At 39.8% G+C, this 22,132-nt stretch overlaps 1 protein-coding gene across 4 annotated transcripts in view; it reads left to right on the top strand.

Moving 5' to 3' along the window:
* The window catches only part of UPF2 (UPF2 regulator of nonsense mediated mRNA decay), a 48,590-nt gene extending 28,507 nt beyond the window's left edge, over positions 1–20,083 (top strand). For 2 of the 4 annotated variants that reach the window (XM_015869361.2, XM_015869531.2), the window contains 9 exons: positions 70–345; positions 1,474–1,657; positions 4,862–5,001; positions 5,838–5,942; positions 7,198–7,296; positions 7,994–8,161; positions 10,881–11,022; positions 14,467–14,587; positions 18,775–20,083. In XM_015869361.2, the coding sequence (XP_015724847.1) occupies positions 70–345; positions 1,474–1,657; positions 4,862–5,001; positions 5,838–5,942; positions 7,198–7,296; positions 7,994–8,161; positions 10,881–11,022; positions 14,467–14,587; positions 18,775–18,784 (1,245 nt within the window). In that variant the 3' untranslated portion in view covers positions 18,785–20,083. Of the gene's footprint in view, positions 1–69; positions 346–1,473; positions 1,658–4,861; positions 5,002–5,837; positions 5,943–7,197; positions 7,297–7,993; positions 8,162–10,880; positions 11,023–14,466; positions 14,592–18,774 lie in introns of those variants that run through there. The other 2 variants (XM_015869616.2, XM_015869447.2) reach the window with 1 other exon arrangement.
* Positions 20,084–22,132: the final 2,049 nt, after the last annotated feature.

The following is a 22,132-nucleotide window of genomic DNA, read 5'->3' as shown; positions in this document are numbered from 1 at the left end:
AAAAACTACAAAGATTCTGTTATGGCTGTGTGTTAAGATGGTTTTGGTTTAATTTTTTTATTCATAAAGGTTAACCAGCCAAAGTTTAACCAGCGGCGAATCAGCAGTGCCAAGTTTCTGGGGGAGCTTTACAATTACCGAATGGTGGAATCAGCTGTAATATTTCGAACTCTATATTCATTCACATCATTTGGTGTGAACCCTGATGGTAGTCCTAGTCCACTGGATCCTCCAGAGCATCTTTTCAGAATCAGACTTGTATGTACAATCCTTGATACCTGTGGGCAATATTTTGACAGAGGATCCAGCAAACGAAAACTTGACTGCTTCCTCGTATACTTTCAGGTATTATAAACTTTTGTTCCATAGGTTTCTTTGACAGCTCAGCCTGTTACTTATTTCTCTTGATTGTTCTGTAGTTATTCAAGTCCTTTCCACTTAGTAACTGTTTTATTTTAAAGAAAACTCTCTGTCCATACATAGATGTTACTTTTGTTCCAACAGACTGGCCTAACATTTGATTCACTGGGGGTTTAGGTCTGTCATTTAGGGTGTCTCAGTGAGTGGAGAAATGGCCTTACAGAAACCCTATGAAATCCAGTGGAGCTAAGTATCAGGTCTTGCAGTTGGAATGGTGTAGCTCTATGCGACACTGCAGTCTGCTAAGAACTACCTAGAAAACAGCTTTGGAGGAACAAAGCCAAACTTCCTAGACTATGTGAACATGAGTCAATTCTGCATCATTGTAGTATGCTGTTGAATTTCATCACTGTGTTGCCTTGGTAAGAGTGTAACCAGCAGATTGAAGAAAGTGATTTTTTTTTTCCTTTGGCTTGATGCTTGAGGCCACATCTAAAACATTTTTTTACCAACTGAGGGTTTCCTGGTAGATGTGAGCCTTGCAACTGAGCCAAATCTATTGAAGGGTCACCAAAATGATCAGGAGGTGTGTGATTCCCTTGTGAATTTGCTCAGTTTGGAGGGGAAGATTAAATAGGGAGTAATTAGGTTGCCTAATAGACCCAGTGCCTAATAGAGCTAGTGAAGAAGAAATGCATAGGGAGAGAATGAGAGGTAATGGCAATGAGATGCAGAAAGGAGAATCTGATGGATATAAGGGGGAAAATATATTTGAAATATATCTGTGTATTTTTTTACTGCACCCTCCCCTCCATAATATGCCTTTCAAGACTCCTCCTTTACCAGTGCTTTTTGTGCTCAGTTTTCATACTTTCAAGAGTCATTGTAATGAAATAAGAATATCCTTAACATTTGTGATGCCCAGTGTTGTCAATCATAATTTAGTGATAGCAATCATAGTTTAGTGATAGTAGCCGTATGAAATAGAGTAGTGATGTGAAATCTTTTCCATTTTCAACTGTACAAACGTGACCAGGTGTTATGATCTTAGTAAGTTCAACTGTTTATAAATGTCAGTGTATATACAACTTAGTTGAATATTTTGTATTCTAGCGGTATGTTTGGTGGAAGAAAAGTCTGGATGTCTGGACGAAAGACCACCCATTTCCTATAGACATTGACTATATGATAAGCGATACACTGGAACTCCTCAGACCAAAGATAAAGCTCTGCAGTTCTCTGGAAGAAGCCATCAGACAGGTGCAAGACTTGGAACGAGAATTCTTAATAAAGCTAGGTAAGAGCATTAAGAATTGTATATTTCTAAGGTTACTGATATCACAATGGTGATAGGTAAGTACTGTTGTTCTCATTAGATGATGTTTTTATTATCCTGATAAAACTTCTGCCTTATTTATGTTTTTTGTCATCTTCTTTGTGATCTCATAATCTTCATATCTCTTATAACGATGGAGTATTTAAAAACAGAAAAACATAAAATCACCCAAGTGTATATAATTTTATTACCTAATACAAAAGGCAGGGAGTTCCTGCACACACTATTACTGTAGCCTGATGATTGGTGAGCACTGACAAAGGCCAATTGAATCATTCTGGTAGATTGGTTGCTTGCATCTGTTGTTCCTTCCCACATCTGGACTTGACTAAAGCTGCTGTTGTCAAAGTAAGCATTAGTGTAAGACTGCAGTAGAAAAGAGGTGTGTTGCTTTCCAGATGCTGTCAGGTATTTTTATCCTTAGATTTCTTTTGGAATTAATTTTGGACGGGTCTTACATTTTAGCAGAGACCAAAGGATGACTTACTTTGATTGGATGATTAAACTTCTTTTTTTCCTTGAAGTATCTGTCAGCAAGTTGAACGCTGACCTGTAGTTCCTGTTCAGAGTACTGGAATGTATATTCTTAAATCTTGCTCCATGTATGTGGTTAAAATCACTTTGTTTCAGGAAAAAATGCCAGGCTTGCAAAACAGCTCAGCTGGCAAAAAAAAGCCAACAACTGGTTAGTATTTGTCTAAAACTGTTGTCATCATGTCATCATGTTAAGTTCACCACATTTTATAGCCAGCCTTTCTTATTAGTTACTGGAAACTACTGTGTTCATTTCTCATTATATAGAGTTGTTTTTTAATCTTCAGTTCTTATTTGAAGACCAGCTTCTTCATGACGAGCTTTTATGTTTAAATTTTATATGTTAATTATAGCCTTGTAAGCATTTCATGTGGGTAGACAAGTTAAATTTTCAGAATATCCTTTAATCCAGTGGGATGAGTTTGTTTAATTCCTGGGTAAATACATTGCAAGTTATATTTTAAGATGCATTTCTGTCTTTGATATGCTGGTTGTTTAATTAATGTGCCTTAGAATTGTCTAGGTAGTAACAGGAACACAGAAATTTTGATATGGTGTGATCTAAATTACTGGGTTTTATGCTCTCAGTATGATAAGTAAGAAGTAACTTCATTCATTGCATAAATTGTAATATTCTTTGGCAAGGCACACAGGAATTCCTTTGTACAAATCATAAGGACTTTTTTTTCTCTGAGTTGTTGTGGCTGTAACAGTGGAATTCAGTGTAGTTAAGTGTGTTTGGGGGGGATTTGTTCACTGACTACGAGCCAGTACTGGAGAACAACATTTTATTGTGTTTGTTCTGGCACCAGCAAAACTCAACAGTCCAACCTTTTAAAAAGGGACCTTCCCCCCTCTCTTCTTATTGAAATGTGCTGGTTTTGTGATACTGTTTATTTACTGATAAGCTTCTGTATGAGGTGGGATAGTTCCAAGGCCTGCTATTAGGACTGTTTGATGTTGGTCTCAGGAAGGTCACATCTACCTCTTTGGTCTGTGATGGCTGTGATGACAGATGTGAACGTGTATGCAGGAAACTAGGGTTTTTTCTTCAGTAAGAGCTTTACTAAAACTACAGTTCATGAGCTTTTTGTTTCCACAACTCATTGGTCCATGAACAACAGCACCAAGAGCGTGTTGTGCTAAAGATCATGATGTGCTTTGCTTTTTTTCAGTCTCATGTGTAACTCAGACAGAAGAGCGGGATACTGTGTTCACAGGATCCCAGAATGACCCGGGTTGGAAGGGACCTCAAGGATCATGTAGTTCCAACCCCCCTGCCTGGCAGGGCCACCAAACATACACATTTACTAGATCAAGTTGCCCAGGGCCCCATCCAACCTGGTTTTGAACACCTCCAAGGACGGGGCATCCACAACCTCCCTGGGCAGCCTGTTCCAGGGCCTAACCACTCTCCTAGTGAAGAACTTCCCCCTGACATCCAACCTAAATCTTCCCTCTTTTAACTTAAAACCATTTCCCCATGTCCTGCTATTATCAGCCCTTTCGAAGAGTTTACTCCTCACCTGGGAGTAAGTTCCCTTCAGGTATTGAAAGGCTGCAATGAGGTCACCCTGCAACCTTCTCTTTTCCAGGCTGAACAAGCCCAACTCCCTCACAGGGAGGTGCTCCAGCTCCCTGATCATCATGTTGTGTGCAGACCTTGGGTTGTGGTTTGGCCCCTTCTTGTACCACTCTAGTGATTTGTTTTCTTGTTATAAGAATGGTTGGAAGAACTTTTTGCGCAGTTATATGAAGCTGCACAGATTCTGAAGAGCACAGCATTTATAAGAAAGACAAAATAATGCTCTGGAAACCTCTTGAGTGTGAAATAAGGTTGTGTGTGTGTGTTCACACCCAGCTGAAATCTTAACTATCTGCCATGTAGTCATATACACGTTCATTTCATTTTGTCTCATTGAAGTATAGCTGTAAAGATTCACCTCTTCCTTAAGCTGCAATTCCTGATCTTAGCTGTTGCCTTTTGAGATCTTGTGAAGAGATCTTTAAAAGCAGCTGGAGGTGGAGCAAAAAAAAAAAAAAAAACCCACCAAAACTCTGGTATGCCCCAAACTACTTGTCTATTCACAATTCAGCCCTCTGGTTAAGAACTGCATACTGCTGCATTTGTTGTGTGTGTGTGGCAGGGAATGAATGAGGAATGCCCCGAGCACAGATGTGATGTGTTCATTTGCTGTTCAGAAATCTTCAAGCTAGCCCTTAGTGTGTGCTTAGTAAGATTTTGAAGTACGAATGTTAAACTGTATGGCAACTGGATTGACTCCTTAGAAAACGAGATTTACTGAGTTCTGGAAGGCCGACGTTGGCATCACTTTCTGGTTGATGGAGCCTCCTCTGGAGGATTTAGTGGCTTTGTAGGTTAATGTGGGGGAAGAAAAAAATTAGCACATACTGCTTTATCTCATACAGGCTTTTAAAGTTTGTTCTGGTTTGCAGTGTATGCCTTAATTTTGCAGCTTCTTGAAAAGAAAGCAGAGGCTTAGTGAGTTGCACTTCATTCCTTGCACACCGAGTTAACTAGAATGGTTTGAAGATTTACACTTCAGTGCAATTTCAGTAGTTCCTTTTTTTTTTTTTTTGCAGTGCTCTAATTGTTTCTTCAAATTGCAGGTCTTGTGAATGACAAAGATTCCAAAGATACTATTACAGAAGGAGAGAATCTGGAAGAGGATGAAGAAGAAGAAGAAGGTGGAGCAGAAACAGAGGAACAGTCTGGAAATGAAAGTGAAGTCAATGAGCCAGAAGAAGAGGTGAACTTAATGATTTATCTTGTCTTGTGTTTAAAGAAGAAAGAAAGAAAAAAAGAAAGAAAGAAGTAATTTTGATACTTTTATCTTAGTTTGGTGCTTTCTGAAGCCCTTGTATGTCACAAGGTGTTAGCTGGTGAGGTAGGGTATGCACAACCAGGTCAGTACACTGAGTGTATCTCTGTCCCAGTTTATATATACAGAAACTGGAATGCAGAGTGTCTGAGACTCAAGAGAAGATGGTAGAAACTTGAACTGTCACTTGTACTCAGTGTGCTGCTCTCTAGCAGGAAGTCTGGTATTTTGGCATGAAAATATGTTCAGATCATTGTCTTTATCTGTTGTAGAAGCAAATGTATTGACTGGATGGATGACAAAGCAGTCGTGTAGTAAAAATAGCAGGTATTCAGAGTATGCCAACATAATGTGAATAAATAATATTTATAGAGAGAAACAACCTTCCTTGTTTACTGTGCCAGTAATCTTTTGAATCAAAAGTGGCGCAGCCAATAAAAAAGCAGACATGTACATAAAAATTCTAACTTGTCACGATGACCCAGCAAAGTTGACATGACAATGTTAGTATTATGATAAAATAAATGTATCAAGGAAATAGGCAATGCTTTTTCTTCTGTGTTTGGGTTGATTTGGTTTACCAGTAAGCTGTCTTCCAGTTGATGACTCTCAGCATTGAAGTTTATGAAGTTATGATGATTGAATAGAATCAGTTATGTAGGGCCTTGTATTCTTCATAAATCAACTAGCAAATAAGTCTTAAGTTTTTAATCTTAAAAACAGTTAAAAATTTATTCTCAAATAATAAACATAAAATATTTCAGGAGGGCTCTGACAATGAGGAAGAGGAAGGTGAAGAAGAGGAGGAAGAAAACACTGATTATCTTACAGATTCTAATAAGGAAAATGAAACAGATGAGGAAAATACAGTACGTATCATTGCTTTAGGAAAGTGATTTATGCTGCTCTGTTTTACTTTAGTAAATGCTTTTTTTAGCCAGTGCTTCTCATAATGTAATTGGGAAAACACAGCAAGAATGCTCCTTGATATTCTTTCTGATGTGTTTTAGATCTTCTATTGCAGACTTTCACTATTAGTTTCTGAAAATACTCATTTAATAAACTTTACTACAACATGGATTCACAGGACTGTGTATTTTCACAGGTAGGTAGACTGGAAAAGATTGCATAAGTGATGGTTTTGCAATACCTGCAATGGTAGCAAGCTGGTACGGTACAGGGTAAGCTAGTTAGTCTGCAGTCTGTCTCAGAACTAAAAAGGAGACAAATGAAAAAGTGCAGAACACCTAAAATACAGGTTTTTCAAATGGCAAATTGCAATATCTGTACCAAACAACCTGAGTAAGCCTAAATTGTAGTAATGATCACTATAAAACAGCATATTGTGGTGTTAGGTTTAAAAAGCAGCATATAAAAGCAGTTTTTTGTAATCCATGTTGTTATATTGAGCAGAATAGACTTCAGCATTGAATATAGCGAAGAGACAAGTAGCATTGTTGCCAGAAGCTGAACTGAGCTCCAGCACTGTGTGGATAGTGGCCTATACTTGGTACTAGTCTGCTGTTTTAACTATTAGGGCATTGAAACATGACAAATGGTGCTCATGACATCCTGCTGCTCTGATGAATCCCAGTTCCAATTTTAGGTATTGCTGACTAAGAAAGGACTTCTTTACTAGTTTTGTGTTTCACTTGAAAAAAAGTTTAGTTATTTTTTCCAAGTGGCGAGCTATACTGAGAGACACATTAAAGTAATATTTTTCTTGTCACATTATGCTTTCCAAATACTGAAGAATGGTATTTGACCTGAAAACACCATGTAACTTCATGGACCTCAAGGGAAAATTAGTTACATTAGTTGTGTTGGGGGGTAGATATCTCCTTGTATTGTTGTCAACTCTGTGTATAGTCTTATGGATGCTCATGCTGTGTGTTCAGAACGTTATGAGTGACCGACCTTCGTAACAATGATGGATGCAGCAAGTTTCAGAGAATATTAGTTTGAGAAAATAATCCAGCCTTCAACTTTTTGTAACTTTTCAAAAGACTTTTGTATGTCATGGAAGCTACAGCAGTATTTTTCACTTTACTTCTAAATTGAATCTTCATATTTCTGATATTGATGTAATGGTGTTTGTTCTTTTTTTAACCGCCATTGTAATAGGAAGTAATGATTAAAGGAGGAGGACTTAAACACGTCCCTTGTGCAGAAGATGAGGACTTCATTCAGGCGTTAGATAAAATGATGTTGGAAAATCTTCAGGTATAAGTTTCATTTTCTTCAGTTGATGTAGTTGTACAACTCATGTTTAAGTAACTGATTAATGCAAATCTAGCAATACTAAAGAATGACTTTTTTTTTTTTCCTTGTGACCTCTCTTTTGCAATTGATGCGCTTGGATAAGTTGCTTTCAGATATTTAATAGTTCATCCAGTGAATATGACATAGTCACAGGTATTTTATTGGATGAATAACTGCATCAGATATTAGGCAGTGCTTTTGACTTTAATATAGACTACCCAAGCCTAGCTTTATTAATAGGTCTAAAATGTAGTTGCACTTATTTAATGTGCTGTATAGGATTGTCAATCACATCAGGTAAATATTTGAAAATATACTATATTAATATACTAAATATACTGCAAACCCTGAGTGCAGGAATACATTAATAGTATGCAGCAAAAATTGCAAAATACATAATGTTTGCTCTCAAGTGTCCATTCAAGCCTCTAAGTTGTTTTTCCTTCACAGTTAAATTTTAAGTATTCTGCCCTTGTAACTTCCTTCTTCACAAGCAAGGAAGCCAGAGGAAAATGCAGTAACGCCCTGTGAACTTATTTATATGTACTCTGCGTTCTTGGAATGCTAAAGTTTTTCTCATTCATAAACACGTGAACATTGACAGACTTACTGACATTTTAAGCATTTATCATTCATGCAGTTTACTTTCTTTTAATAGCAACGGAGTGGTGAATCAGTTAAAGTGCATCAGCTGGATGTTGCTATTCCTCTGCATCTCAAAAGCCAACTGAAGAAGGGTCCCCCAATTGGAAGTGGGGAAGGAGAGTCAGAGTCTGGAGACACCATGCCCTTCGTCATGTTAACACGAAAAGGCAACAAACAGCAGGTAAGAGACTGTGTCAAGCATAGATTCTCCCCTTCAAATGGGGAGGAGGGAACTTTCACTTTTTAAGTCATAGACCAACTTTGACAGACAGGGGATGTTTTATTTCTTCATCATTTTCTCTGAATAAGGTACAGACCTCTTAACTTACAAATACAGAAAATACTATATTGAGTTCCCTGGAATTTTTTTTATTTTTTTTTTTTTTAAACAGAAATCAAGTGTAACAATTCTGTAGTTAAATCGCACCATTGTTAATTTTGTTTGCTGATTACACTTACTGGTAAAGTAAGACAGTGTTTTCTGTCTATTAAATCCTGTTGAAGATGAATGCTTGCAGTTGGCAGACTGACTGAAAGTTGAAAGGGGAGGGGAAGGAGAGGTGAAGAATCACTGCAAAATCTCAGATTCTGCAGATATTGATGAGAACACATTCAGCTTCAAATCAGCATATCTAATGTTTGTTAAATTTCCTTTCCTAATTAACAGTCAATTGGCTGAATCTGTTCTACTTGCGAAGCAGTCATTATCTCTGAGGGCTGTTTTAGGGGTATCTTCCAGAATGAACTGGATGAATTTTTTCAGGGTTTATATGGAAACGGAGCCATCTCTGTAATTCTATGAAATCTTGTTGATTTTAAAAAAACAAATTAACAGAAATCATACCTTGCTTTATGCAGCCAAACACATTTGTCTTAGCTCTTTTCTCATGTGTATGTGTGAATGTTGCTAGGTCAGCAAATGCACAATATACAAATAAATATGCACATATATGTCTTTAAAAGACCTAAATCAGGACAAAACTTGTCTTTTCAGTTGTGTAAACTGATGATGAAAGCGAATGACTCTAGTGAGTTTGTGAACTGCAAAAATAAGGCTTTGTTTCATTCCCTCAGTCAGCACCTTTCAATTATTTACTTTGTTTTTGATGTTTGTTACCTGAATTTCTGCTCTAGTCTGAAGTAGCTGAGGTATATAAAGCAGAAACAGAATCTTCTGCTTTTTATGAATCTGTGTGGAAAGTGAGGTCTGTTACCACAAATAGTGGAACTAGTAAGTGTGATTCCATATCTGCTTTTTAAGCTTCATTATTCAGTTAAGAAAATACTGTGCCTAAGCTCTTTTGGAGCAAAAATGGTGTTACCTGCTTGAGTAGGCTTATACAACTTAAGTTTAGTACTGGCTAACTGATTAATTTACTGCATTTGTTGGGTTATTCTATTTTTCTGAGGCTTGAAAGTTGCATATGAAGCTTTTGCGTATGAAGCTTTTACATATGAAGTTTTAAATAAGTTTCATTAGGGAATTCTTAACTATTGTCATTGAGTAGGAAAGGGATTTAGAGAACTCAGACAACAAACAAATGAAAACCAAAACCCCCACAGTGTTTGGCTCTGTCAGGGTAATTTACTGGGAATATCTGGAGTTACCAACAATTTTAGGGTCTTTGTACTCTGAGGGGAAAGTATTGCTGGCATTCTGTGGCTTAAAAAAGAAAGCAGAACTTGTTCAGTAGCTTTCCCTCCCTCTTCCCCCACTGTTTGCTTTTGGGAGTAGGCTCTTCCTGCCAAAACTCCACCAAGTGTTTCTAGAAATGTTTTAAAAAGGAAAAAAAAAAGAAGTCTGGACTACCAAACTACTCCAACTCTTGAGTCAGTGAAAGGCTTCTTTGTCCATAGTTCTGCATTCAGGAGAAAAAAAGCTTGTTTTCCTGTTAAAACTGACTACTGTGCAGGAAAGAAGAGGTGGAGTTGGAAATAATTGTTTCTTATAATTCTGTTCTAACATCTGTGCGCAGAATGTGCACTGAGTTGTGCAGTATTGGATACCTGATTTACTCATAACTTCTAGCTGTAAGCTTTCAGAACTCTAAACACAGGCAGAAAGATTATCCAGACAACCTGGAGGGCTGACAGTAATTTCTTATCATGAATCACATGGTAAGCATCACCACCTCACTGCAGTGTCAACCTAATAATTTCCTATCATTATGTTTGGTCTCCTGCTCTTTGCTAAAGGTAGTGCTGCATCAAGAAATCTTTGCTGGTAAGGAAGTATTTACTGATGAAAATGAAATCTGATGGGCTTCCTTCTAGGGATTGATTTTTCATAGTTGACATCCACCCATTAAAAGCTCAGTTCACATGCCAGCGTTCAGCCTGACGTTATGGGGCATTGCCTACAAGGTTTTGGATAGACCAGTCTAACAATAGTTGTCCTGTCACTGTACAGAAGTTGTGTGACAAAACCCACAGAAGTTGTAGCAGTAGAAATAAACACCATTATTGGAAATCACCCTTTAGCATCAGCCACAAAACTTGAGAGAACAAGGGGAAATAAGTGTTAGCATCATAAGGGGAGTGATCCAAGACGGTAACAGCATTTGATTATGAACACAAATGGGTGAAATAAATTTAGAATGTTCTCCTGTGGAAATAAAAGCTTAACAAAGATCTTTTCCATGGACAGCTTTCGAAATCTCAGTTGTAGTTTTTAGACAGACAGTACTTCTGAGGGGGTAGTACTGAGCTCACCTTTAAAGTAACCTAAGATGGATGTAATGCGTTCTGTGTGCATATGTAGATGTTTGGCTTGTTGGCATGGAGAAAACAATTAAATTTGATACCACTGTTCACTCTGTCTTTTGGCTTTTTTGATGTAGGGCATTTTTTTGTTAGGTTGTTGTTCCGTGATGGGCACTTAAATATATTTTTATTTGCAGTTTAAGATCTTAAATGTACCAATGTCTTCCCAACTTGCTGCAAACCACTGGAACCAACAGCAAGCTGAGCAGGAGGAGAGAATGCGGATGAAAAAGCTCACTTTGGATATCAATGAACGCCAGGAACAAGAAGATTACCAGGGTAAGAAAATAAGAGCGTACCTCATTTTTATCATCAGAAGGTGTGCAGAAATATCCGTGATAATTAGCAGTACGAGTTCTGAATATTCATCTGTTGCACTTAATGGGAAAACTCTACTTTGGTTCATTGTTCGTTGCATTCTCCCTGTTCTCTGTGTTCAACAGTTATTGCAGCTCTTCAGTGAAAGAGAGTTTTAAAGTGGGTCTCAATAAATATGAGCGTTTCTGTTTAGTTTGGAAGAGTAGAAGAAATGGGATTACCGTTTCCTTTAATAACAATTCAAAAAGGCCTACCACAACATTAATCTGCTGTTTGTGGCGTTGTCTCAGTTACTGGAAGAGAATTGAGTTGGATGCAAGAAACATTAATTCTGTACAATTAAAGCTCTTGTTTTTAGGTGTAAATAGACAAAAGTATTTTGAGTCTTGAAGTTAAGACTTGAAAATATTAAGTGGAAACCTCTGCCTAATAAATGGAATCTGTCCCCTCAGCTTCATGTTGCTGGATGTTCCAGGAGCTCTACAAGTCTGGAATGCAGGAAGAACATATTAACAAAGTTTCATACCAATTTCATGATCCCTTTTTAAGGATACAGAGACAAGCAGTTTGGAAAGGGGGCAAATGGAAACAGTACCACAAACTCTATGTATCCCCTAAACTACTGCGCTGAATATATTTGAGTTTTGTTTCAGGCTCAACTTTCCTTGGCTTACTCAAACAGCAAACAAAGTCAAAACGAAATTGGTGGTATTCAGTTCTTACGTTAGCTTTTCCATTTAACGTCTCTGAAGTTCCTGCTCTTTATTTTTTTATTGTAAGAATGTTGCAATCTGGTGGTAATCACAGGATGAGTAGTTAATTATCAGGAAATCTCATTTAATGTGTTTAGTGAAAGGTCATTATTCATCATGAAATGGAAAAATTTAAATTAAAGCAGCTCTAATTGGGGGGAGGAGGAAAAAATAAATCCCCATAAAATCAACCCACGGTATCTAACACCTCCAAGACGCTGCCTTTTATAAAGCCCCCTCATGGAAAAGAAGCAGTAGATGTCAGAATTACACTCTTACATGCTTTTTTCAGACTTCTGATGAGTTTCCCTCATTAATGACAATTCTACTACTTTTCTAGTGGTCAGGGTGTTTGTATTCCTGGTTTATTTCAACCTGACCTATGAATTTGTGGGTATCTCTAAGAATGAGTCTGTTTAATGCATTATTTTCTTCTAATTGTGCTTCCCATCCAGAAAAAGATCACGTTCATTTTTTCGTAGTGAAATGAATAAGGCACCTGATATTAATGGATTAATACTGATTATTAACCAGTAAGCAATTTCTTTTTGCTCTTAGATGATTTTCTTTCTAGGAGCTGTTTGTAAGGTGTTCATTCAAGGGAGAAATCAACAACGAAGAAACAGCTTTTCTTGTAACTGATCTCAGTTTTAAAATTGGTTCATTTCTCTTCATTCCCAATAAGTAACACAAATCAAGTAGTATTCCTGTTTAAATCTATTTGTGTGTATGTGTGTTTGCACAATTTTAAGTATATATGTGTGTGTTAAAATGTTGTGGTTGATTGGTCCTTTTGAAGAGTCTTTGCCTGTAACAAGTTGGTGCATATACACAGACATGAAAGAAAGGGTTGATTTTAAGCTTCTGTTTCGGGCTTTGAAGTTACCAAGGGAGTTAGAACTAATAGAGTTCCTCAAGGTCGTCCTTACATATGTACCTAACCTATGTAAATGATAAAAGCCATGATGAATGAAAATTCACCTGTGTGAAGTACTTCAGAGTACTATTAAATAAATCACATTTTGTAGTGCTGATTGTTGTTACAGGCAAATTAATGTAGCCATGTATTCATTCGGTACTGGGTGACTGTACACCAAAGTACAAGTCTGAATTAGATGCTGCTTCTCTAGAAGATGGGCAGCGCACCCTCAGCCCAGCTAATCCATTGTGTTCTTCTGCCATTTATTCTTTCCTTTAGCTTCTCATTTTCTCTGTTTCTCAATTACTGACTTTCCACAAATTCCACTGGTTCTTTTTCACAAAGAGGACAGACGTGTACATGGTTCATTGCTTCCAGCACCAGCCTGACAGTGTACCATAATCTCTTATTTTCTACCTGATCTTATCACTGCCTTGTTGTGGAGATCTATCCTGTATACAGAATTGCTTTGTAAGATGCTACTTTCTGATGTTCACAAACATGGCCATTCAATGTCCTGAATGGCTTTCTTTGCCTTTTTTCCAGGTTCTGACATGGTTTGCTAACCATTGACACCAATACTGTGCCTTAAATCTTTCATAGGTTCATAGTTTCTCCAATACTGGACGGTAGCTCACTGAAAGCTTTGCATGCATTTCATACATGAGCGTACAATCCCATGAGACTCCATTTCTGACTTGTGCAAGTCTTTGGGAGAGTGGTGGAAGTTTGTTTCCTACAGGCAATGAGATGTGTCTGCAGTTCCAGATTGGAGATTGGCAGAGATTAGAGAACCAGACAGAGCAGACTTTCAAATGTAATCTGTTTAACAGCTTAATCCACTTCTTGTTATTCCATTGAACAATGAAGAGTCTTGTACAGGTAGATTGTAAGAAGTATTTCTGTTCAGTGCACTAACATGTAAGCAGAGATCATGTGAAAGTTCCTGCTGTGTATTTGTAATTATTTTGGATACTTAATAACCATTAACTCCTAAAGAGTAATTTTGTGTCTTAACAACAATGAAATGAAGTCTTGCCAATCACCAACGCATCATATTTTACCTCTCTTGAACTGCTCAAAAGTTGAGTATCCAGGGATAAAGTGGTTGTTGCGGCCTCTTCCTTCATCCACCTGCTTCTTCCCACTGATCATGTAGTGAAAAATCCCAGCCAGAAAACAGTTGGTGCAATGTAGGTCAGCTGAGTCACCCTCCTCAGGTGTCTCTTCTCTGTAAAACGATCCTATTAGGGCTTCTTTAGACAAAGACGCGACTTCTAGATGCTAATTTAGGACAAGTTTCTCACTGAGTTTTTAATTGAGAGCATCATTGTCCAAGTGTTGCTATTTCAGGGCAGTTTTATGCTATGGCTCCTGACAGTGCTGTGAACCTTTAACCCTCCTTACTGATGCAGTCAATGGCTGATATTTTTGGAAAGAAACTGTCATAGCTCCATTATGAAGCACCTGTGATGAAAGCCGCTGCTGGCAATTCCTTCTACAGGAACATCTGGAAATGCAGGTTCACACTATGGGGTACTGTGCATTTGTCTGTGCAGTTTCTTAAAGAGAAAACAAAAAGCTGTGGTAGAATAGCATGCAAAATGTTGACCCAGTCGTAGTGAAGTGTAAATAAGATGCCTTTTTTTTCTACTTAATGTGCCTGTATAAATTCCTCTTCAATAAGATGTATAGAAAATGTGTTTTTAACTTTCTTTCTGTGTGACATTACAGAAATGTTGCAGTCTCTGGCACAGCGTCCAGCTCCAGCAAATACGAATCGTGAACGGCGGCCTCGTTACCAGCATCCAAAGGGAGCACCTAATGCAGATCTAATCTTTAAAACTGGTGGGAGGTAGGACACTCTTCTTAAATGTTTTAATTCTGGTTCTGGGCAAGTAATTACCTCCATAATCAAGACAGATAATGATCTACGTAATTCAAGTAGATCTGTTGGTTGCTTCCTTTCTGTTAAAATCCTGAGTAGCATTTTGTGCTTCTAACATAGAGCCTGTGAATACGTCCTTGGCAGAGGCTGGGAGGGCAGAGGGTTGTTTGTCAGTTATGAAGTGGTTATTAGAGCTGAGCCTCTTGTTACAGGGGAAAAGATGCAAGTCCACTTCCCTAGTGAGAGGGGGCTGCTTTTTCACTCAGAGGGTGGTGACGCACTGGAACAGGTTGCCTAAGGAGGCTGTGGATGCCCCATCCCTGCAGGCATTCAAGGCCAGGCTGGATGTGGCTCTGGGCAGCCTGGGCTGGTGGTTGATGACCCTGCACACAGCAGGGGGTTGAAACTGGGTGATTATTGTGGTCCTTTTCAACCTGGGCCATTCTATGATTCTGATCTTAATTTGGTGGCCTTGAGATCTCTGTCAAGTATTTAAAAGCCCGAAGGGAAAGAAGATACAGCCAATACAGGGAAGGGATGAGAAAACCTTTCACTTGTGGTGCACAGGAGCGTACCAAAAAGAGGATTAACATGAGAACTATTCTTTAGTAGTCATTCCTTAACCATTGCTTAATAGTTGCTGCATGGCTTTAATATAATCTCTGTGTCTCTTTTCTCACTCAAAGTAATCTTCAGAGTAAGCTATAAAATGAACTCTGCAGCACAAAACTAAATAGACAGAGGTTTGGATGAGATGCAGTACTTTCACATTTCTCTTTTTAAACATGTATTTTGGAGGTGGAAAAATGGAGCAATGAAGAGCAGGGGAAAACTTCACCTACCAAGTGGGTCTGTCTTTGTAAGCTAGAAATAAGTTAATAATGTGTTACATCACGGCAGTGTCACCAGCATCTCTGGTATGTTCTTGTAAGCATTTTATGGCATCCTGATCTCTTATTCCACTGGGTCCCCTTCTGCTTGTATAGAAAAACCTTTTTGATAAAGGACTGTGTTTTAAAGTAACTAAATGTAGCTCAATAAAATGAGTAATGCTGCCCATTCACCTTTTTTATTTCGCTACGGCCTAATACTGCCCTAGAAATAAAAACAATTGATTTACATTGAATTGCCGTAATACCTGCAGGTGTTTCATAGCTGGCTGTGCAGTCTTCTCTTGTAGACTTCTGTCATCTTTCTCCCATACCTTGCAGCCTGTGCAAGGAGTACTCTGAAGTTACTGCTGAAGTACAGCAGCATGCCCAGCAGATGTGATACTTGAACAGTTTATGTGGTTCTTTTTGAAGCTTTTTTTTCCCAAATGTTTTATGGAAAACGTAATATAGGATTTTACCCTAAGCTGGGTCAGACATTGTCCTGAGAACAGTTTGATCAGTGTTTGCTTGCTCGGATACTTGTGCCACGTGCTTGCAATTCTGATAAATTTTGTGTTATGCAATTTGCTCTTTGTTCCCTTTAATCTATAAGCTCCTTAGAGCAAAGACCAGGAAGTTAGTTTTAGTGGGCAGACTTTAATTGCAGCATAGTGCAACAATCAGGTTTGTAGTTATGCACTGGTTGAGCCGTGTTAGTCTGTGGAAGGAAAACTGAACTCACAGCAAAGGATATTTAAGCATAGCTTTGGTTATTGAAGACTGAGTCTGCCCATGTTTTACTAGCACAGTATAGGTTATACATAACTGTCCTTTTCTTTGAGAGAGGAAATCTAGAATGAGAAGTTGTATGAGGATAGGGAAGATCTGAGTGAGTAACTCTCATAGATTCTGCTGTAAAGCACCGTCTGACAGGTTCTGGAAGTTAATGACAAGATGAGGGTATTGCTTGGCTAAGAGTAGGAGAGGATTTTGGTACTTTAACTGCTAAACATCCCCCTAAGGACCAACATCTCAAACATCCTTCAGGAAGGTGCATCCAAGTCTTTCTATCATAATAATTGACTCAAAAATTAACAGAGGTGCCAGAGCTCTCTTGTATCTCTATATCTTTTTGGCCCTTGACAGCTGGATCTGATTTTGCAGGTATCCCTGCTTGCCCAGCAGACTAAGTGACCTCCAGAGGGCTCTTTAACCTTGAGTTTTTGTGATTCTATCTTGGTCTAGCAGGGCCCTAACATAATAAATGATAAAGATAACCCTGTTGCCTGACAGCAGTTTCCCCACTACAAACACATCTGTAGCCCCTTCACCTGCAATAACACTGCAGTAAGTGGGAGAGTGAGTGGATGCCAGTGTCTGTAACACAGGCGTCACAGAAATAAGAAAAATCTTTTTGTAATATTTACTGTTATTTACTGATAACCTGTTTCTGCTGTGAAATCAGCCAGCCTTCCCACTTTTGACACATCTCTTGTTATTTGGTTGGAGCTGAACGCCGCATCAAAAATCACAGCTTACTGCTGTTTGTAATTGCCTGCTCCTGTAGCCTCCAGCGTTAGGATGTATTAATCCTGCATGGAAAGGATTCATTCTGGGACACAAACATGTAAGGCTGACTGACCTTAAAGGTAATTTACTGTGACTCCAATTAAAAGTGGAATTCCTCAGTTTGCTTCAGCAGAACTCGGCAGGCAGCCATCTTCACTCTTACCTCCAGGTCTGTAGCACTGAAAGAGGACTCTGGTTATCCAACCGTTACACTTCAGCAACACTGAATTTACAACAGTGTTTCTTTGTGTGATATTGTCAGGAAAATACTCCTTTTAGTGAAGTGAGGGGCTGTTCTTCAGCACTGGGGAAGTGCTTTTCCTATGTTTGAAGGGGACTGAGATCCATTAAACAGCTTAGCTCAAAGAAGGAAAAATAAATAACCGCGTTGTATGATTTTCTTTCAAGCATAAGCTCCCAAGACAGAAAACAGAATCACACTGAGAGGAGTCTTCAGCAAATCAAAAACATTCCGTAGAGTTGAACCTTGTCTTAAAAACACCCAGTGATCTCAAAACTGACTGCTGTTCTGAAAGTGTAGCCAAGGATAGAGGACCTGTCATCGTCAAAAGGCCCACCGGGATGCGTGCATAAGCTGACAAACTAAATCATACTTAATTGGTAATTTCAGCTCTCCAGTTTGCATCTGACTCTTATTTCCCTTTAATAAAGAAGAATGAAGCATGAAGGTAATAACAGGATGTTAGGATTTTATTAGCCAAATATTCTCATAACAGTATTTTGTTAATGCTGAAAAAAAGAGAGTATGGCTAATAAGGAAAAATGTGAATTTAAGCTCATGATTTCCTGTTCCAGCTGCTGGATGAGAATAATTCTTACATCATGCTCTCATAGCTGTTGTACTGACCACTGTTACATTATGAAGCTTTCCATTCACTTATTAATGGAATGTCAGAAGCCACAGAAGGGCAGTGTAAATCAGATTGCTCTTATCCTGTTCACCTCAGCCCGGCTGGCAGCCATTCCCCTATGCAGGTGTGGCAGTGTCTTAGGGATGGACTGATGTATTTCTTGCTTTATCTTCTGAAATCTTCAGTTGTCATTTCTTTACAGTCTTCTCCATCCTTTTTGAAGATATGGGAAGACCATCACTTCAGCTGTGTTGTTTTGCTCATGGTTAAGACAGTGAAATTGTTCCCATCGGTGTTTTCTCACTAACTTAAATTCTTCCCATTTCATCTGTAACGGATTCATTCTCATTTCCTCACATGTACTGAGGTTTAGTGTTTCTGAGCATTGTTACAAGTCCCAGTTTTCTGCTCCAGGTAAAACCCCGCATCTTTGTGTCGTGTGGCGTATGTGGCCACTACCAGCAGTGCAGCTGAGGATACATAGCAGTACCAAACCACTGCGGAAACCTTCTCTGTTCAAATAAATGTGAAAAGTGCTGTATCTTGTAAGCTAGTTTTAGATTAACTTACTGTTTAACAAAAGCTTGAGGTTCATGCAGTAATGTAAAGAATATGGCCTGATTTATTTACATTGTAAAAGGTTTGAATATGTGATGGTGCAGCTTCCTTGTGGGAGTTTGTCCTGCATGGTCTCTTGTAAGATGTGTACTGGTCATAGAAGTATATGACTTCAGTACGTGGAGGCTACAGGCATATCAGTGTACTGCAGTGTTTGCTAATGGGGGCAGGAGGGGATATTTCACATTAAACTATTTTTTTTTTTGGTCTTTTCTTTTCTTAGGAGACGTTGATCCAGCAGCAAGTGTCATTTCATTAGGTCCTGTATCTCTGATGTTGTGGATAGTGGAGTCCTCCAGCAATTAAATGAGAGCAGTGGACACATCTCAGCATGTCAGTCTAGAGCGTTCAGAATGGAAACCTGGGCCAGGCTGGGGCCGCGGGGCAGAAGCAGCCTCCTCTCTTCCCCCCAAAACCCACACAGAACACGTGGAAGCTTCCAGTCATGGCCTGCCAAATAAAAAAAAAACACAAAACAAAACAAAAAAAAGCTTTTTGCAATGGGAACCATGTGAGGGTTACTCTTCTCATAGGAGCCAGAAGTCAATGAATGAAATGGTCAGCTTGACCAGCAAAGCAGCTCAGTGAAAACTGCGATCAACCTGAAGCTCAGATGGATGACACTGGAATGGAAAAGGTCTCGATGGCTCAGTGTGGGGGAAAACAAAGTTCTACGCTTGATGCAAACTGTATTCTCTTTGTGTTGGAAGGATATTCTTCGGGGGCTGCGAATCTACAGCTGAAAAAATGTGGAGCAAACAGCAAAATGCAAAAGAAAACTCAGACGTGGGAGAGCTTGTTGTGGAACATCAGCTACTCCTCACAAACCTCTGGTTAAGGAGTGACCTTTCGCTGCCAGACAAGCAGGAAAGATGGGTTGGGGAGTGGGGAGGGATGGAAAACTTAGGAGCCAAGGAGTTAAAAATGTTTGTTAAGGTTTAAAATAGAATGTGAAGTTGATTAACACGGGGTGTTGACTCATCCTGCTTAGAACAGCCTGACACCAGCCTAAGGACAGGGATATATAGCTGAGCCCATTGTATGTACCATTGAAAACCAAAACGTGCCAGTCAGCGTCACGGGGAGGTTGAGGAGCGGATCCAATGTTGCGTTGATCTCCATGGGTTGGTAAACCTCTGTGTCTATTGAAACAAACACATGAAAAAGTTTAAAAACAAACAAAAAAAAGAGATTTAAGTCTGGAAACAAGTAGGATTTTCATTTTGTTTCTTAGTAGAAGTGAGGTTTCTTGGTCTGTTCCTGACAATCTGTTATTTATTAGTGTAGGTTTTTGTTGGCTTTCAGGTAGAAGTAGTTGATTCAGTTAAGGAGCTCACCTGTATGTTATTACTAATTCCTTTGTTTTTCTTTTTCTAGCTCTTTTGAAGTTCTTTTTACCACTGTTTTTTGGTTTCTGCATGTAGGAAGGGAGACTTGTACAATTGTAACATTTCATAACGAAATGCCGCCCGATCTTCACCAGCTTCAGAAATCTGACCTTTGCCAATGCTGCAATAAAGTGTTGTAATTTAGGAGTGGTGTCCGTCTCTTTACGTTGACTCCAGATTGTAAAAGCAGACCACTTGAATGATGGTCTTTAATCCAAGAATTGAGCAGGGAAGGTGGAAAAGTGAAGGAGCGGATATAGAGCTGTACTGGCATGTGGTGTAGGAGCCTTTAGGGCTTGGGAAGCCCTGAGCTGATTGGGGCACATGAGGTATGGACCGAGGTATGGCTGGATGTGGGATGAGAAGTGCCCTTTTACAGAAGCCGTGGATTACAGCAGCCCACATTTGGTGGTTCTGCTTTGGATGGTGACTCCATTGAACAGAGCACAGCTCACACAGCGGTGGCTTTGTATCTTTACAGCCAATTTACCCTAAACCAAGTGCTCAAGAACTGAACGCTTTGGTCGATGCTCTCCTGTGATCTGCACGTCTCACTGCTTTGCCAGCGCTGCAGGATGTTTATTTCTAGCTGACAGCCACACATCTCATACAGTCACTCTTCTTTTCCTCCTGTGCGTTGACCCAGGTGCTCTGCGATGTCACTGGGGACATCTGTGTGACAGGTCTGTGCTCTGCTCTCAGTGCACGGGCAGAAGATGGAGGATGTCCTTGCCCAGAGGATATCAGAGCAAGCAATCCCAGGAGTGCTGGGAAGCAGTTAAGTGCAGAGCGTGTTCCCATCCAGGAAAGCGGACGTAGGTGGATGAGAAATTGCTTCATGTCCTTGACTGCATAAAGGATTTTTCTCCCCTATCTTATCTTCCTCTGGAAAGAATTTGGACTTGGCTCCAGGTGTTTGAAGCTGAACTTTCACTGATGCTCGCATTGAGCTGGTGAGCAGGAAGTGTGCTGTGTGCTTTACGGCATCGCAGCTGAAAGCCTCTGTGAGCACGGGGCTGAGGTTGGGTGGTAGGAGATGATGCTTGTGAGTGGTGAGGGATCAGTGTGGTGTGGTGTGGCACTGAGGGCTGTGGATAAGAGGAGGGTGTATGGTTGGGGGTGGGGATGGTTGCATTGGATGATCCCGGTGGTCTTTTCCAACCTTAATGATGGTGTGATTTGAGGGTAGTGAGGCTCCAAAACCCTTAAGGCTGAGATTCACTGGGGACTGCAGACGTGGGCAGCGCCTCGAGGTGCAGCAGATGGACACCGTTTTTTCTCTACCTTGCAATGCTGTAATGTGATAAAATGAAAGAAATATGTATATATATAATTACTATGAATTGCTGAGTTTTCAGACTTGCTACGATTTTATTAACTCTGAAGTCCTCCCAAGAAAGGAGTCTGTTCTGTCTGTCCTGCAGATGGAATTGCCAAGCACAGCCGCAGCTGATGCACCCCAGGTAATTTGGTGCATGTGAAGGCGCAGATAACGACACCTGCATTGTGAGATCTGCTTGCTTTGCTCAACTTCTCATCTCTTCCCTTTATTAGCCGCCCTGTTCCCTCGCAGCAGTGATTGTGCGCTTGGCAGAGGCGCTCCTGCAGTTTGCTGATGCCGAATTCTCTTTGCTTTAAATGGGAACCTTATCTGACTTCAGTAAACGTGGTGCCATTGGAATGCACTGACTTGCCCGCTCGTTTGCAAAGATGGACTTGGTCAGCTGGAGGCAGTTCTGGCCATTCCAGCTGGGCTGCACCTGCATGGATCTGGATGGGGACAGCTGAGTGCAAGCAGCTGTCAACAAACAGCCCACATGCATTCAGCTGCAGAGAAACCTGCCACAGAGCATGGTCAGATACAGGCCCCGACCTGCAGTCATCTTGCTTTCTGTCTGAAGGTACAGATAAATGGGGAAGTCATTAAGGGGCTCGCTAATTCTCTACAGTTGTCCTCAAGAGGGGATGCTGTAGTTTAAGGCTACTTATCCAAGAGGGGAATCTTAAGGAACACATCACAGCACCGCTGTGAGCCCATCATTGCCTCGCTCAGTGCTCTTTTCCATTCTCCCTTTTCTTTGGAGCTTCGTAACCTGTTTGTTCTGTGATGGTGCCTTTCCCCTCTCCTGTGCTGCCCCTCCTCACAACTCTATGAATAGAATTTCCTCACCAGCGCTGAGTGGTTCCCCACAT

This window comes from Coturnix japonica, chromosome 1 (genome assembly GCF_001577835.2).
Source record: "Coturnix japonica isolate 7356 chromosome 1, Coturnix japonica 2.1, whole genome shotgun sequence".
Taxonomy (NCBI): Eukaryota; Metazoa; Chordata; class Aves; order Galliformes; family Phasianidae; genus Coturnix; species Coturnix japonica.
The sequence above is the reverse complement of the archived record's forward strand: the minus strand, read 5'-3'. Positions and strand labels throughout refer to the sequence as shown.